The sequence below is a fragment of the Hemiscyllium ocellatum genome, chromosome 32 (genome assembly GCF_020745735.1).
Source record: "Hemiscyllium ocellatum isolate sHemOce1 chromosome 32, sHemOce1.pat.X.cur, whole genome shotgun sequence".
NCBI classification, from domain to species: Eukaryota; Metazoa; Chordata; class Chondrichthyes; order Orectolobiformes; family Hemiscylliidae; genus Hemiscyllium; species Hemiscyllium ocellatum.
Genome location: NC_083432.1, coordinates 14197550 through 14215259, shown reverse-complemented (window position 1 = coordinate 14215259; position 17710 = coordinate 14197550). Strand labels below are relative to the sequence as shown.

General features: G+C 42.1%; 1 protein-coding gene across 1 annotated transcript in view; it reads left to right on the top strand.

Annotated features, from left to right (window-relative positions):
- The window catches only part of LOC132830782 (vesicle-fusing ATPase), a 277011-nt gene that overhangs the window by 130067 nt on the left and 129234 nt on the right, over positions 1-17710 (top strand). The window contains exons 13-14 of the mRNA XM_060848627.1: positions 8190-8285; positions 14453-14609. Of these exons, the coding sequence (XP_060704610.1) occupies positions 8190-8285; positions 14453-14609 (253 nt within the window). The remainder of the gene's footprint in view (positions 1-8189; positions 8286-14452; positions 14610-17710) is intronic.

The following is a 17710-nucleotide window of genomic DNA, read 5'->3' as shown; positions in this document are numbered from 1 at the left end:
CTTGTCTCAGTCGGTTCCCTCAACTCAGCACCGCCCTCCTAACCTGCAATCCTCTTCCTGACCTCTCCGCCCCCACCCCACTCCGGCCTATCACCCTCACCTTGACCTCCTTCCACCTATCCCACCTCCATCGCCCCTCCCCCTAGTCCCTCCTCCCTACCTTTTATCTCAGCCTGCTTGGCTCTCTCTCTCTTATTCCTGATGAAGGGCTTATGCTCGAAACGTCGAATTCTCTATTCCTGAGATGCTGCCTAACCTGCTGTGCTTTGACCAGCAACACATTTGCAGCTGTGATCTCCAGCATCTGCAGACCTCATTTTTTACTGTTGGCACACAGCACCTTGTTCCAGATGACTCTGGATTTGGACAGGATTTAGAACATGAGCAGAGTTCATAATTTGAGAATTTTAAGCGGTTTAATCCATACACCGTTTTGGGGCTGTGCAGGAAATTTGATTATGATTGATGTATCCTCAAGGAACGTTGCCTGTTTCCTTGATTCTTATGATTTCCTTGTTGCAGTTTGCTGTAAAAGTATAATTCATCCAGGTATTTTCTGCAACTTTAAAGAACAAACTATGACTAATTCTGGGGAAACTTATGCTTTGCACGAAACAGGTATATATGGCACCATTCATAGAACATCCCAAACCACTTTCCAATCAATTTAGCACTTTTTAAATGTATCTGATGTATTGCAGGAAACATGGCAGCCAGTTTATATACAGCAAATGCTGTTTGAGGTAATGGACATGTTCCTCAGCCAAAATCAAAGTACAGATTATAAGTATTGATCAAGTGACTAAGGAGAATCTCTCACCACCTAACTCTTTGAGATTGAAATTTGAATGTTACCGTGATTAATGGGAGCTTTTTGATGTCTCAGTTGAAAAATGGCACCTCTGAGATGACAATACTCCTTTCGAACCACACTGGAGTGTCAGTGCAGATTGTGGCAGAGAGAGAAATCTATTGACTGATGTCTCCTATTTCCAGGACCCTTATCTCCCCTCATTTCATTCCTTTCTAACAGTTTCAGTGATTGTATTTGTGATATTTTGTGGGTCCAGTAGAATCAATAGGACTGAACAAGTTTACATCTGCTATGTTTGCTTTTCATGTGGTCCTTTACTAACTAATTTATTTAGTAAAGCATTACATACTAACAATACCTTATCTATTAAAGTTGACAAGTGGAGTACTTGTACACTTGGACTCAGAAGAATTCATTAATATCCTCAATTACCAGTCTTGGATTAAACCTAAAGTCACACCACAAAAGAATTATTAGAAGAGTCTCGACAGTGTGGAAACAGGCCATTCGACTCAAGTCCAATGGACAGCATTAATTTCCTCTGCACACAGTACTGAAATAACTACAAGACAATGTGCACAAATTAAAATCAGAAGTTTTTTTTCTGCATAACTTATACAAAGCAAAAGCTATCACAGCAGACTGGTGATGTCACAGTTAATTTGTTTACATTATATATTAACAAAGCTGCCACAGTATAATCGGCTCTTATTACCCAATTAACTGCATCTCAGATCCCAATTGTAGATTAACATTTAACAGTTTCTTTGTGGTAGGATTCACTTAATTTTTCCCAAAATAGTAGCTGTTCATGTGAAGCATCAAGCTAGATATCTCACATTCATTTTTAATTATTTCATGACCTTATTGATTTCAGCATTTCTTGGCTTCTAGGTAGTTAAGTATTCCATTGTTGACAGGTTTAAAACTGTTCTGTCTCCATGCAGCCTCATACTCAACTCACCGCTTTGCAGCCACCTTGTTCTCACCAACTGTGCAGCCCCTCTATTTTGTCCCACCTACTTTGAAGCTGTCTCCTTTACCCCCTCCAAAACTTTTGGAGCTTCCTCCTTCCCCTCTCCACCCTTTGCAGTCTCTTCCTCCCTTCCACCACCAGCAACCAAACCCACACCATATGAGCAGCATTTCCCAGCCAAAGCTGACAGCAGCCTCCAACTGTCTGCAGCAATCCCAACAACTTGCTCACTACAGCCAATTAACTTCCAAGCTTCACCTCAAATCAGAGGCTGATGCTTTTCCACTTTCGATGTTCGTAAGCTCACTATGAGCTAACAGCAGCTTTCAATTAAATAGTTCCCTCTCCAGTGCAATGTGCACTGATACAGACGGTGATAATGGACAAGTAGATCATAATAAGTAGGGGCAAATTATTGTCGACAATACATAAGATTGGAGGAGGTACAGGTGAAATGTTACTTCAACTATCCGCAAGATTTCAGGAGGCTGTGTGACTGAGTTTTAGACAAGGTGCTGTTTCAAATGGGTGATGGTGAGGAGATCCTTAGCAGTAATAGTGTCTGGAGGAGGCAAAGGCAATGAAGAGAATTCTGAAGGCAGAGGTACACTTGAGATTAAGACCAAGTTGCGAATGAAGAAGTAAACAGAACTGGTCATGAGTGATTAAAACCGAGCTTCTTGCGAAAGAGAAAGGGAGTGTTCTAGTTTGACCTGAGAACTTGAGTAAAAAGTGAGGTCTGCAGGTCTGATGAAGGGCTCTGGCCCGAAACGTCAAATTTCCTGTTCCTTGGATGCTGCCTAACCTGCTGTGCTTTAACCAGCAACACATTTTCAGCTCTGACCTGAGAACTTATCAGGGGTGTAATAGATCAGCAGAGTGGCTGGTAAAATCTGTCATCAATGACTTAACCCTTAAACTGAGTTACAGGAAATTGTGGGTCATCCAGGATACAATTCTGAGCAAAGTCTGATTTGCTTTGGGACAGCCAAGGGTCCAGTGGAACAATGGAGAGATGTGGCTCTGTTTCATTTATCAACTGCTTGCAAGAGCAGATCTTCTCGGGGGAGCAATGTTAAGAATTGTGGATTGCTTCAGGTAGTGGCTGCATCTATTATTAAGGTGGAAAATATCATTGCATTGAGATTCATTTTGTTTCTTGGCACTGCAACCTGCCTGTCAGGTGTGATGTCTAATAAAGCTTTGATAATGCATCGACTTAGCACAAGACTACATTTAACAGCCATTTTCCATCTGATGAGTCAATGTGTTTCATCTGAATGTGATCTTGCAATTACTTGTTTGTTGAATTGGAGTTTGCCCCTTAGCAATGGAATTTAGCACAATGCTGAGCTTGTGAGAATATTTCATGACTTTTCCAACTTTTGCTCCATTTGCTTTAATTTCCTGTTGATGTTTGAGCGTTGGAAATAATTTGTACTTTTGGGAAAGCATTGGGCACTCAGCAAACATCCAGCTCAGTCAGTCTGGCTGTATCACAATAGCACAATTTAAATATCCTATATGCATGGTGGTTCTTGTACTGAATTCCTGACCTCTTGTAGCTCTTGTGTTTGTGTAAAAAAGTGAGGTGCTGAAGGAGTACATAAAATGAAGCATGTCTTGCTTTTCACTTTTTTTTTCTTTTTCAGTCTTTGCACAGACTTGGTCTGGTCTTTATCTAGCCTTATGAAATGCAATTCGTTCCCTCTGTCGTTAGACTGATAGGGGACTTGAGGGGATGGCAGAGATTGGACAATCCCTTAAATGGTGTGATGCTCAAAAGCACAGCTGGTCAGGCAATATCTGAGGAGCAGGAGAATCGACATTTCAAGCATAAGTCCTTCATCAAGAATGAGGCTTGTGGCCTAAGGGGGCTGAGAGATAAATGGGGGTGGGGGGGTTGGTGGTACTGGGGGGAAAGTAGCTGGGAATGCAATTGGTAGATGAAGGTGGGGGTGAAGGTGATAGGTCAGGGAGGAAGGTGGAGATGTTCTCTAGGACACGCGTACTAAACAACTCCACCACCCTGTGGCCGAACGTGTTAACTCCCCTCCCACGCTGCCAAAGACATGCAAGACCCAGGCCGCCTCCAACGCCAAACCCTAACCACCCGACACCTGGAGGAAGAACACATCTTCCGCCTTGGAACCCTCCAACCACACTGGATCAATGTGGATTTCACCAGTTTCCTCATTCCCCTCCCCCCACCTTATCCCAGATCCAACCTTCCAACTTGGCACCGCCCTCTTGAACTGTCCTGTCTGTCCATCTTCCTTCCCATCTATCTGCTCCACCCCTTTCCAACCTATCATGTTCACTCCCACCTTCATCTACCTATCGCATTCCCAGCTACCCCTCTCTCCCACCAGCCCTATCCTTTCCCATTTATCTCACAACTTTCTTGGACCACAAGCCTCATTCCTGATGAAGGGCTTATACTCGAAACATAGAATCTCCTGCCCCTCGGATGCTGCCTGACCTGCTGTGCTTTTCCAGCACCACACTCTCGACTCTGATCTCCAGCATCTGCAGTCCTCATGTTCTCCCAGTCCCTTAAATGGGACAAGATCTGTGAATGAGTTAGAATTCTGACTTACAGCCATTCATTTTTCTATTCTTCTATTAGTTTGCTGTGTTCTTCTTCTGGCATATTTTACTGTGAAAAACATGCTATATAAAAGCAAGTAGTTTTTGGATAATGTGTGCTGAGGTCAATTGTACTCCAGTTGTTTTCATGACGTAAATCAACCAGTCCAGACTGCAGGCTTGTACCCCGTCTGAACTTCTGCATCACTGGATAAACATGTTTGACCACTAGATTAGGGTCTCCAATTCCTTCCACTCCCCCTGTCAAACTTAGTTTCAGGGAACTTAAAAATGTTCTCCATTCCCCTTCCTGTCTGTGACACAGAAGTTGAACAACTTTTCAGTGTAGGTCCAAAAGTCCATTTTCATGAGCTGTTACTTTTTGAAAAATATACAGACATTTCACAATGCAGCTTAACCTTTTGACAGCACTGCCCCCTGACATTGCTGCTCCATTATTCCTTGAACTAGTCTGGACAAGTGTGAAAGGTGAAGCTATACAAAATGCCATGTCCTTCAGGATGAAACATTCAGGGAGGTCTTTTTCAGTATTTCGTCTTGGATGTTCTGCTCGCTTTGCTTGCATTTAATAATGTATATTTAAATCGTTGTATGACCTAGATTTGTGCTACCAACATTAGCAAATTTCATGATTTTAATTCCGCATTACAATTCGACATGCACAAAACATTAAAGTTTTATCAGTTTTCACTGGTTTGGTTAAAGAAGCACATATGCAAAAAAAATGTTTGTTAATCGCTGCTATTTCCAAACTTTGCTCAATTTTGTATGGTACAATGTCTCTTTCAGTTAACAATACTTCAACTTTACCAGTTTTTAAAATTAAAATTGAGACAGAGTTTTATCGGAGGGATACAAGGCAATGGAACTAAATTAGTGTGCTGAACCAGTTGCACTTTTGGTCCATGCTTGTGCTGATCCTGAAGATTGAGTTTGAGGCAAACTCTACAACTGAAACCTAAAGTACAGACAGACAATGAAATGTTACACTACCGCAGGTACCTCGTTATACTTGCAAGCATTTTGGACTGTTTGTGTGAATGGAGTAAGAAGTCATTTATGATCACTTATAAACAAAGATGGCTTCTGTTGTTTCAGATAGATGAAATCAGTCAAAGCAAACCCACTAGTTTCATAATATTCTTCCTATACCAGTGAGATCAGAATTGCACACTGGTTAGGCCACTATTGGAATACAATGAAATGTACAGCTGCAACATGACCTCCAAATCCTACTACTCGATGCACTGACCAATAAAGGCGAGCATACCAAATGCTGCCTTCACTATCTTATCTACCTGCCACTCCACTTTCAAGGAACTATGAACCAGCACTCCAAGATCTCTTTGTTCAGCACCACTCCTCAGGATCTTACCATTAAGTGTATAAGTCCTGCCCTGATTTGCCTTTTCGAAATGCAGCACTCTTAAATTATCTAAATTAAACTCTATCTGCCACTCATTAGCCCATCCCATTGTACTATGAGGTAACCTCCTTCGCTGTCCACTACAATCCACCCAATTTTGGTGTTAATTGGTCCAGAAAAGATTTACAAGGATATTGCCAGTTTGTTGGTATAGGAAAAGGCTGAATAGACTGGGCTATTTTCCCTGCAGCGTTGAAGGCTGAGTAGTGACTGTATAGAGGCTTATAAAATTATGAGGGACATGGATAGGGCAAATAGACAAAGTCTAGGTTTTGATTCCTTTACAGCCCTGAGACATGGCTTTGGAAAGTAAGGTGAATTATTAGAGCACTTGTCTTTTGTTCTACGTTCTTTTGTCGAATATGTGTATAATGTAACGTATTTTCTAGACTGAGTTTAAATCAATTCTAGTGAAGACTAAGATTGGCAGTCTGGAAATGGAACTAAAGTCTTTATTTTGTGATATGGCTGTTGTAAGAAAGCATACTTTTCAACATTCCAATGATTGTGATTTTCTTTCAAAAGATTTAGGTTCCTTGTTCAAATGGAGCAGAGCAGCTACTTTGCATTACAATATTTTCAGTCATTAAACAAAAACAGGTAATTTGACTGTAGATTAGCTGTGAAGCAGCCAATGCTTGGCAGTGTTTGAAACACCGGGACTTGTGCCAGAGGGCACAGCTAGTCTTGATGCTGTAAAAGTGGTGTTGCTTACAGCTCCAAGTATCTGTTGCACAACAATGCGTTAAGTGTCTTTTGTGTTCTGCAGCTCCCCAGGGATCTGTTATTGTGTACATGGACAGCTGTTTGAACCAAGGTGAGAAGCTTGGTTCCATAGGATCAGAGAGAAGTTGTGCTTCAGGCAGTTCTGTGCATGTACTACTGATCATCTAATGGAGTTTAAAGGTCACATTAGCTCTGTGTGGGTGACAGTCTAACCTTTTGGGGCTCCTACTTGTGTCCATATAGATGATTGCTTAAGTTGCGGACTTGGAAAGAATCCGCTTTGGGAGTCACTTTGGTAATCTGCAGGTGAATTGAGTGCTACTGATACATAAAACCACATTGATGACAGCTCCTTATAGGTGGGGCTGTTAATACTGCAGTACCCAAGTGCTTACAGTTTAAACTCCCACCTCATGTTCCACTGACTGGCTGGGCTGCGAGCATTGCCAGTACTTTGATTCATTACATTTTTTAAAGTGGCCTAACTTGTTAGTTGCCATGATAATTCTGTAGATATGTTTATCTAGTATGTAGTCATACTGGGGAATGTTCTTTGTTTTTTACTGCTGATCAGTACTATGTTAACAGGGATACTTTCAGGTCATGGTCACTTAGGGTTTGGGAAAGGTTCTCTACCGATGATTCTTGTAAGTGTCGGTAATCAAGGCTGAACATGTCTTGGCTATGATTCCTTCCAAGGTTTAGTTTTTCCTGGCACTACCACTTGGCTTTTTTTTTATATTTAACCTTTTTTTTCTAATCAACCTGTTCAGAGATATTATTCGCACACCTCTGATGCAGGTGAGACTGAAACCTGGACTTCCTGGTCCAGGGGCAGGTGCCACAAGGGGATGCTGGGCTGGGGATCTTGGTTCCATGATGATATTCCATCTCAGAATCAGAAGATAGTAAATTCAAACCCATTCTAGAGAGCTGAATATATAATTTAAACTGACAATTCATGCAGTTCTGAGAAAATGCTGCACAGTCAGAGGTATTTATTGTCTTTTGGCTGCTGCATTAACGAAGAATCCTTCTGGTTCCGGTGACACACGTTCCCCACATAGATGATATTTATCACACAGATAACACCACAAATGCATTGGTCATTGCTCTCTGTTGGGCCTTGCTGTGTGCAGTTGACTTCACTTGCAGAGTATTTAATTGATGACAAAATGCATTGGGATGGTTTGAGGTGGAGAAAGGCATTACATAAATGTATGTTCGTTCTTCATTAAAATGATAGATGAGCAGTGATGACTCGGGTGAAGAACAAAGTTGCTGTCAGTGTAGATAGAGCTAGTAATGTAAGTGGATTCAAATTGGGATTGAAATGTGTACTCTTGAAAATTATTTACTGAATACTCCACAAATTGATAGAAAATAATCTCACAGTTGAGCTTTATCAGAAAACAATATTGCCTCTACACAGCCTCCTTCCTGATAATCTGCTGGGGCTGAAAACATGATTAGTGTTGGAAAGTGTGAAGGACCCAATGTCTTATTTCTGCAGAGTTTTACTGTATGAATGCCCAGTTGGGTATTGAGAACTCAGATTTTTTTCTTTTGTAAAAGTAAAATGTTAAAAGTTAAAAAATAAGTTGATATTTACCATTTACCATTTCTCCCATAATTAGGCAGCAACCAAAGTGGAAGTTGACATGGAAAAAGCTGAGAAACTGCAAGTGATGAGGGGAGACTTCTTAACATCTCTGGAGAATGATATAAAACCTGTAAGTACCTAATCACTGCACATTGAAACTGCAATACTTCTCTGATTCCATGGCAATCATTCCAGACTGTTTGTTGTCCATTTAGAACTGATGTGATTTGGCACTGGATTTAATAATGTTGATTTACTGGCTTTGAATTTATTGGAAGGTCTGGCTTGAGACAAAGTTGAATTTTCTGAGGTATTTTTATGACTTAACAGCAGTCTTGGTCTGTCCAATACATCGCATTAGTTGTATGACACTTTCATCTGTTACTGTAAATTCTCTGTCCAATGATCCTCCCCAACTAGTTACCTGATGAAGGAAGCTTGCACCTCTGAAAGCTTGCACTTTCAAATAAACATGTTGGACTATAATGTGGTGTTGTGTGAATTTTAACTTTGAGGCCTGTGCCACTGCTAGATGATGTCCTGTGTAACCCCATTTGGCTCTGTCATTATTTGTGCAGACTGTTTTGAAAATATGAATCAGTTTAATCCCATTTCAGAGTTAGAATAAACTTTACTTTCAGTTGATACAGAAAACTACTGAAATCACTGTGGTTCAGAGAAAACTATTTATATTTGATTGGAATGCACTTATAATTGCTGCAGTGCTTATTTTAAAATCAAATATACTTCACTTTGGATGGTTCAGTCGTCATCATGAATTGATGTGATGTTCTGGGCACAACTGCATGCATTGTTAGATCACAGTAGCCATGTTTAATGGCGGTGCCTATCTTCTGTTTTTGGAACACACTTTAGTAGTGTGCATAATACACCATAGGGACAGCAAGGTGGCTAAGTGGTTAGCGCTGCTGCCTCATAGCACCAGGATCCCGGATTTGATCTCACTCTCGGGTGACTACCTGTGTGAAATTTGCACGTTCTCCTCTTGTCTGCATGGGTTTACTCCAGGTAGTTTGGTTTCCTCCCACAGTGTAAGATAATCAGGTTAGGTGGATTGGTCATGTTAAGTTGTCTGTAGTGTCCAGGAATGTGCAGGCTAGGTGGATTACTGGGGCAGGTTGGGTCTGGGTGGGATGTTGTTTGGAGGGCCAGTGTGGACTTGATGGGCTGAATGGCCTGCTTCCACTTTCTAGGGATTCTGTGATGATTAGATGATTTAAAATATCTCGTGAGACTTTGTTAACTTCTGTATCTACCACATTGTCAGTTTTTATTGTAACAAGCACTTGATACAGATCATGTTGCAACTACAACATTTTTTAATAATAATTTCATGTTTTGGAACTGTCTTTGAGACAAAATGGAGGGGGTCCTGTGACCTGAACTGAAGTTTGTTTGGCATCAAACATGGGTAAGTTAAAGATCAGAAGGAGACCCAGATGAAGTTATTGGGAAGGTGGTGGATGGTATCCAATGATGGAGATTACAGCTATTGTCTTTCAGTTCACAATGAGTTGACTCTTAGAATCATTTGAAGTCTCAAAAAGCTATTGAACATATTGGGCTATTAACAGTTATACTGTAAACTTTGCTTACTTAAGATAAGCCAGTTGGGGTCAGCATTTCTCCCTGAATGCAAGACTGTTCACATTGCAGAGTGCAACATTTTTGAGATCAGTTACAGGTTTTCTGACCAATGAATCTTCCGGGGTCACGGGAGAGAGGAGGCTGCTTGAATTTATAAGATACTATCAGGTCGTAATGAAGGGTCCTGCCTGGAATGTCAACAGTCCTGCTCCTTGGATGCTGCCTAACCTGCTGTGCTTTCTCTAGCACCACACTTTATCAACTCTGACTCTTCAGCATCTGTAGTACTTACTATCTCCTAGACTTTACAAAGTTAGAACAATGAAAGTTTCCTTTCGGTTAGTCATAGAGATGTACAGCATGGAAACAGACACGTCGGTCCGACCCAATATCCCAACCCAATCTAGTCTCACCTGCCAGCACCCGGCCCATATCCCTCCAAACCCTTCCTATTCATATTGAAGAGGCATTTGGATGGGTATGTTGCAATTGTACCAGCCTCCACCACATCCTCTGGCAGCTCATTCCATACACATACCACCCTCTGTGTGAAAAGGTTGCCCCTTAGGTCTCTTTTATATCTTTCCCCTCTCACCCTAAACCTATGCCCTCTAGTTTGTGGGCGGCACGGTGGCGCCTCTTATGCTCGCATCCAAATCATTTATGTAAATGACAAAAAGTATAAACCACTTACAATGTCCTGAAGGATCAATGGAAAATGCTTTACTTATTGTTACTGTATGCATGATTAACAGTAGAAATAACTGCAGTACACATGTTCATTTAGATCTCTTCAAAAAATGCTCAAAATAACACCTTGAAATTTTAATTTTTATAATCATATTTGCATCAGTATTTACTGTGGAAAAGGATATACAAGATATAGACTGTAGGGAAATAGATGGTGACATCTTGCAAAATGTCCAGATTACAGAGGAGGAAGTGGTGGATGTCTTGAAACGGTTAAAGGTGGATAAATCCCCAGGAACTGATCAGGTGTACCCGAGAACTCTGTGGGAAGCTAGAGAAGTGATTGCTGGGCCTCTTGCTGAGATATTTGTATCATCGATAGTCACAGGTGAGGTGCCAAAAGACTGGATGTTGGCAAACGTGGTGCCACTGTTTAAGAAGGACGGTAAAGACAAGCCAGGGAACTATAGACCAGTGAGCCTGACCTCGGTGGTGGACAAGTTGTTGGAGGGAATCCTGAGGGACAGGATGTACATGTATTTGGAAAGGCAAGGACTGATTAGGGATAGTCAACATGGCTTTGTGCATGGGAAATCATGACTCTCAAACTTGATTGAGTTTTTTGAAGAAGTCACAAAGAAAACTGGTGAGGGCAGAGCAGTAGATGTGATCTATATAGACTTCAGTAAGGCGTTCAACAAGGTTCCCCACGGGAGACTGATTAACAAGGTTAGATCTCATGGAATACAGGGAGAACTAGCCATTTGGATACAGAACTGGCTCAAAGATAGAAGACAGAGGGTGGTGGTGGAGGGTTGCTTTTCAGACTGGAAGCCTGTGACCAGTGGAGTGCCACAAGGATCGGTGCTGGGCCTTCTACTTTTTGTCATTTACATAAATGTTTTGGATGTGAGCATAAGAGGTACAGTTAGCAAGTTTGCAGATGGCACCAAAATTGGAGGTGCAGTGGACAGCGAAGAGGGTTACCTCAGGTTAAAAGAGGATCTTGACCAGATGGGCCAATGAGCTGAGAAGTGGCAGATGGAGTTTAATTCAGATAAATGTGAGGTGCTGCATTTTGGAAAAGCAAATCTTAGCAGGACTTATACACTTAATGGTAAGGTCCTAGGGAATGCTGCTGAACAAAGAGACCTTGGAGTGCAGGTTCATAGCTCCTTGAAAGTCGACGCCCCCCCCCCCCCGCCCCAGATAGCTGGAAGAACAGATTCAACAGCAGATTTTGGAAAGCTGCAGACATCTAAGTTGTTATGGGAGACTTCAACTTCCCCAATATTGATTGAAACCTCCCTTAGTGCAGACAGTCTGAATGGAGGCGACTTTTGTCAGGTGCATCCAGGATGGATTCCGAACTCACTATGTGGATAGGCCAACTAGGGAGGATGCTATATTGGATTTGGTGCTAGGAAATGAGCCAGGCCAGGTGTCAGATCTCTCAGTTGGAGAACATTTTGGTGATAGTGACCACAATTCCCTCGCCATAGCCATGGAGAGGGATAAGAACTGACAGTATGAGAAGGTACCTAATTGTGAGAGGAAAAATTTTACTGCCATTAGACAGGAGCTGTGGAGTATAAATGGGAACAATTGTCCTACAGAAAAGGCACAACAGAAATGTGGAGGCTGTTTAAGTCACGCTTATTGCGAATGTGGGGTAATTTTGTTTCTCTGAGATAGACCAGGAATGGTAAGGTGAAAGAGCCTTGGATGACAAGAGAAGAGGAGCTTCTTGTCAAGAGGAAAAAGGAAGCTTATTTTAGATTGAGGAGATAAGGATTTGGCACAACTTTAAAGAAATATAGGCTAGCTAGAAAATAACTCAAAAATGAACTGAGAAGGGGAGGGGGTGCAAAATCTCTTGGCAGTAAGGATTAGAGAAAAACCAAAGGCATTCGACATTTTAAGTGAGGAGTAAGAGAGTGATTAGAGAGGGTAGGACTGATCAGGGATAGTGGAGGGAACTTGTGCCAGGAGACTGAAGAGGTAGGGGAGGCCCTAAATGAGTTTTGCTTCAGTATTCCGTAGAGAGGGGGACCTTGTTGATAGTGAGAACACCATGGACCGGGTTAATAAGCTTGAACAGAATTATATTAGGAAAGTGGATGTGCTGGAAGTTCTGGGAAGCATCGACATAGGTAAGGCCCAGGGCTGGACCAAATATATTCAAGATTACTACGGGAAGTGAGGAATGTTGCACCTCTGGTGATGATCTTTGCATCCTCACTCTCCACAGGAGTAGTACCGGATGATTGGAGGGAGGCGAATGTTGTTCCTCTGTTCAAGAAAGGGAATAGGGAAATCCTGGGAATTACCGACAAGCCAGTCTTACATCTATGGTATTCAAGGTACTGAAAAGGATTCTAAGAGACGGGATTTATGACTATTTGGAACAAACACAGTTTCATTAAAGATAGCATAGCTTTGTGAGGGGCAGGTCTTGCCCCACAAACCTTATTGAGTTCTTTGAGGACATGACGAGACAAATTAACAAAGGTCAAGCAGTGTATATGGATTTCAGTAAGGCATTTGATAAGGTTCTGTAGGCTTTTCAGAAAGTTAGGAGGTATGGGATCCAGGGAAATTTGATTGGATACAGAATTTGCTGGCCAAAAGAAGACACCAAGTGGAAATGGTTGGAAGGTATTCTCTGTGGAAGTTGGTGGCCAGTGGTGTCCTACAGGGATCTGTTCTTGGACCTCTGTTGTTTGTAGTTTTGGTAAAATACTTGGATGAAGAAGTATAAGGGTGGGTTATGAAGTTTGCCGATGACACGAAGGTCGGTAGTGTTGTACGTAGTGTCAAGGGTTGATGCAGAGCTGGGCTGAGAAGTGGCAGATGGAGTTCAGTCTGGTTAATTGTGATGATTCATTTGGAAGTTCAAATTTGAATGCTGAATACAGGGTTAAAGACAGGATTCTTGGCAGTTTGGAGAAACAGCAGGATTTTGAGGTTGTTAAGAAGGTGTATGGTGTGTTGGCTTTCATTAGCAGGGGGATTGAGTTTAAGAGCTGTGAGGTTTTGCTGCAGCTCCATAAAACCCTGGTTAGACCACACTTGAAATATTGTGTTCACTTCTGGTCTCCTTTATAGGAAGGATTTCAAGAGGGTGCAGAGGAGATTTACCAGAGTTCTGCCTGGACTGGAGGGCTTGTCTAATGAAGAGAGGCTGAGTGAGCTAGGGCTTTTCAGACTAGAGAAAAGAAGGAAGAGAGGTGACTTTGTGGAGGTGTACAAGGTAATGAGAGGCATAGTTAGAGTAGATAGCCAGAGATTTTCCCACAGCAGAAATAATTGTCATGAGGGGTTATAATTTTAAGGTGATTGGAGGAAAGTATAGGGGAGATAGGTTCTTTACGCAGAGAATGGTGGGTGCAATGCACTGCCAGCAGTAATAGTAGAGTCATAGAAACTAGGGGCATTTTAGTGGCTCTGGCAAGCACATGGACAGCAGTAAATTGAGGTGTGTTTAGATTAGGTTGATCTTTGACTAAGATAAATACTTGACACGACGTGGTGGACTGAAGGGCCTGTACTGCGTTGTACTGTTTTATGTTCTAAGTAGATTGCCTACCTACCCTCCCATTTGGAGATGCAGTAACGAGCAGAGACGAGAGTGCTAGGAACACCGAAGTTGGGTGATGGGCAGTTTGTAGGGGGGAAGTGAGAACTGCAGATGCTGGAGATCAGAGTCAAAACGTGTGATGCTGGAAAAGCACAGCAGATCAGGCAGCATCCGAGGAGCAGGAGAGTTGATGCTTCCAACATAAGTTCTTCATCATTCGTGATGTTTGACTTTGGACAGTTTATACCCCAACAAACTAACTGAAAAGTCTAATGGTGTTCTATGCTTATCTATGATGTTAGTTTGTTTTGGATTATATTCTCTGCCTTCCCTGAAATAATTTATCAAGTTGACAGTCAGATGTGTGTTGATTTTCAGAAGTATGGGTGTGTGATGTGGTTTCACAACTTCTTTCATAGGCTTTTGGCATAAACCAGGAAGATTATGACAGCTACATCATGAATGGAATCATTGTGTGGGGCGATCCTGTCACACGGGCCCTTGATGATGGAGAGTTGCTTGTCCAGCAAACTAAGAACAGTGATCGCACCCCACTGGTCAGTGTCCTGTTGGAAGGTAAGTGGATCTTATTTTTACCAGTGAAATAGGGAAGGAAATAAAGAGGACATCCATGTCAAGGGCACTGGTCTTTAGTTATTTTACATTGACCTGGAAAGTGGAAGCATCATATCTGGTCTCTGAATACACAGTATCCACCATCCTGACTTGGAATTATGTTACCATTTTGTTACTGTTAATAAATCAAAATCCTGGCACTCTATTCCAAATTGGGTACCTAGCCTCCACCCTGCAATGGACTGAAGTGGTTCATGAGCGATCCATAGCAGTATTGAAGGCATATGAAAAGAATCCTTAAAGTAGAAATTATTATATATCTTCAAGTGAAAAGTAATGTTAATCCAAATGCTCGTGTATGTAGGGTAAAGAAATAGTTATGATGCTGATAAAGCATCTGAACGTAGTGTGTGTTTTGTACCTTTAGTTATCATGGTTACTACACAAAGACCACACTGACACACCATACACCTGGGATAGTAAATAGAATGTATGAACTAATTGTAAAATCGGTGTATGAGGAATTGAGTTAAATACTTGCATCAATCTTCTCATTACAAAAATATTAAATAGTTACAGCACAAGAAAGGGTGAGGAAAAAAATGAAATAATTGTCATTAGGAAAAAGTATTACAGAACCAAATGGGGCTAAAAATTGATAGGTCCCCTGGATCTGATGGAATGCATCCTAGGACTTTGAAGGAAGTAACTGCAGAAATAATGGATGCATTGGTAGTTATCTTCCAAGAATTGTTAGATTCTGGAAAAATGCCAGTGTAGTATCCCTATTCAAAAAGGAAGACAACTAAAAGCAGGTAATTATGGGCCAATTAGGTTATCGCATTTTAAACCAAGCCAAGTCAATGTGGCTTCAGGAAGAGGAAATAATGCCTGAAGAATTTATTAGACTTCAGAAAGTTAGGAGATATGGGATACAGGGAAATTTGCCTGTCTGGATACTGAATTGACTGGCCGAAAAGAGACAGCGAGGGGTAGTGGATGGCAAGTATTCCACTTGGAGGTTGGTAACCAGTGGTGTCCCACAACGAACTGTTCTTGGGCCTCTGCTTTTGTAGTTTTGTTATAAATGACTTCGATGAAGAAATGGAAGGGTGGTTTAGTAAGTTTGCCGATGACATAAAGGTCGGTGATGTTGTGGATCGTGTTGCAGGCGACAGCATGTCAATGACAGGATGTGGAGTTGGGTTGAGAAATAGCAGATGGAGTTCACCTGGACAAATGCGAAGTGATTCATTTTGGAATTTCAAATTTGAATACTGAATACAGGTTTAAAGACAGGACTCTTGGCAGTGTGGAGGAACAGCGTGATCTTGGGGTCCATGTACATCGATCCCTCAAAGTTGCCACCCAAGTTGATAGGGTTATGCAGAAGGCATATGGTGTTTTGGCTTTCATTAACAGGGAGATTGAGTTTAAGAGCTGCGAGGTTTTACTGCAGCTCTGTAAAAGTAGTCAGGGTGTGGAACCCATTGCCACAGTAGTAGACTTGCTAATTTTAAGGGCATTTAAATTGTCATAGGATAGGCGTATGGATGAGAATGGAATAGTGGAGGTTAGGTGGGCTTCAGATTGGTTCCACAGGTTGGCACAACATTGAGGGCTGAAGGGCCTGTACTGCACTGTAATGTTCTAAGGCACCTTAATTCTGCCTTCTCAAGGACTGTTATGGATCAGCTAAATGTAGTCTTTTCATTGATGCCCACATAGAAAGAATGAAAGAATCTCTACAGTATGGAAACAGGACCACCCGGAGGAAATCCATGCAGCCACTGGGAGAATGTCTGTCTGTGTGGAATTTGCACATTCTCCCATTGGCTGGAATTGAACCCAGGTCTCTGGTGCTGAAGGCAGCAGTGCTGACCACTGAGCCACGATGCTGCCTCACATCTCATGGAAGAATTAATTGCAGTCCAAGGAACAGACGACTAGAGATCTTGTCTCTGAATGCCAAATTCATTCTATTGATCTATTGGTATTCCCTGCATCATGCATTGGATTTCATTGGCCTTCCTGATTGCCAACCTGACTCAGAACCCTCAATGTGCCCAGTAGTAGAAAGGCTGTTTGTGGGAACAATGGCGCAGCTATACTGCTGCTGAAGATAAAAGCCAGGTATGAAATAGATTGCCTCACATCGTTGGAAATATAAGTTGCAATTACCAGCCCTTCCTGATGAAGGGCTTATGCTCGAAACGTCGAATTCTCTATTCCTGAGATGCTGCCTAACCTGCTGTGCTTTGACCAGCAACACATTTGCAGCAATTACCAGGACCAACATTACCTTCAGCCTGGACAATTAATACAAGAATAAGGTAGGATAGCTGTTAGCATTGTTGCACAAGGCAGCAGTTTGAATCCAGAACTGCAGCTTTTGTTAAGTATCCCACCACACACAAGCATTTGATATTACCTTAGCTTGACGCATGAATTAGTTTTTGGTTTCTGGTAAAGATTAATTTATTGTCCAAGTTGAGGCCAGAGCTAACTATATTCTGTGATAAAGACATAATGCAGACTTTCCAGTCTCCCTTGCTTTTGTTTTTATGTACAATTGCTAGACCTGTCGAACAAAGAGCATATCAGCTCTTCTTAGTCCTTTTGTACTAGTGTCTCTACTCCTGGACTGGAAGGCCGAAGTTTAAGTCTGATCTGCTCCACAGGTGTGTAGTAACATCTCAGGACAGATTGATTAGAAAAATAGGTTAATTAAAGAACAAGGAGAAAGTGAGGACTGCAGATGTTGGAGATCAGAGCTGAAAATGTGTTGGTGGAAAAGCGCAGCAGGTCAGGCAGCATCCAAGGAACAGGAGAATCGATGTTTCGGGCATGAGCCCTTCCTTCAGGAATGAGGAGAGTGTGCCAAGCAGGCTAAGATAAAAGGTAGGGAGGAGGGACTCGGGGGAGGGGCATTGAAATGCGACAGGTGGAAGGAGGTTAAGGTGAGGGTGATAGGCCAGAGTCGGGTTGGGGGCGGAGAGGTCATGAAGAAGATTGCAGGTTAGGAAGGTGGTGCTGAGCTTCAGGGTTGGGACTGAGACAAGGTGGGGGGAGGGGAAATGAGGAAACTGGAGAAATCCGAG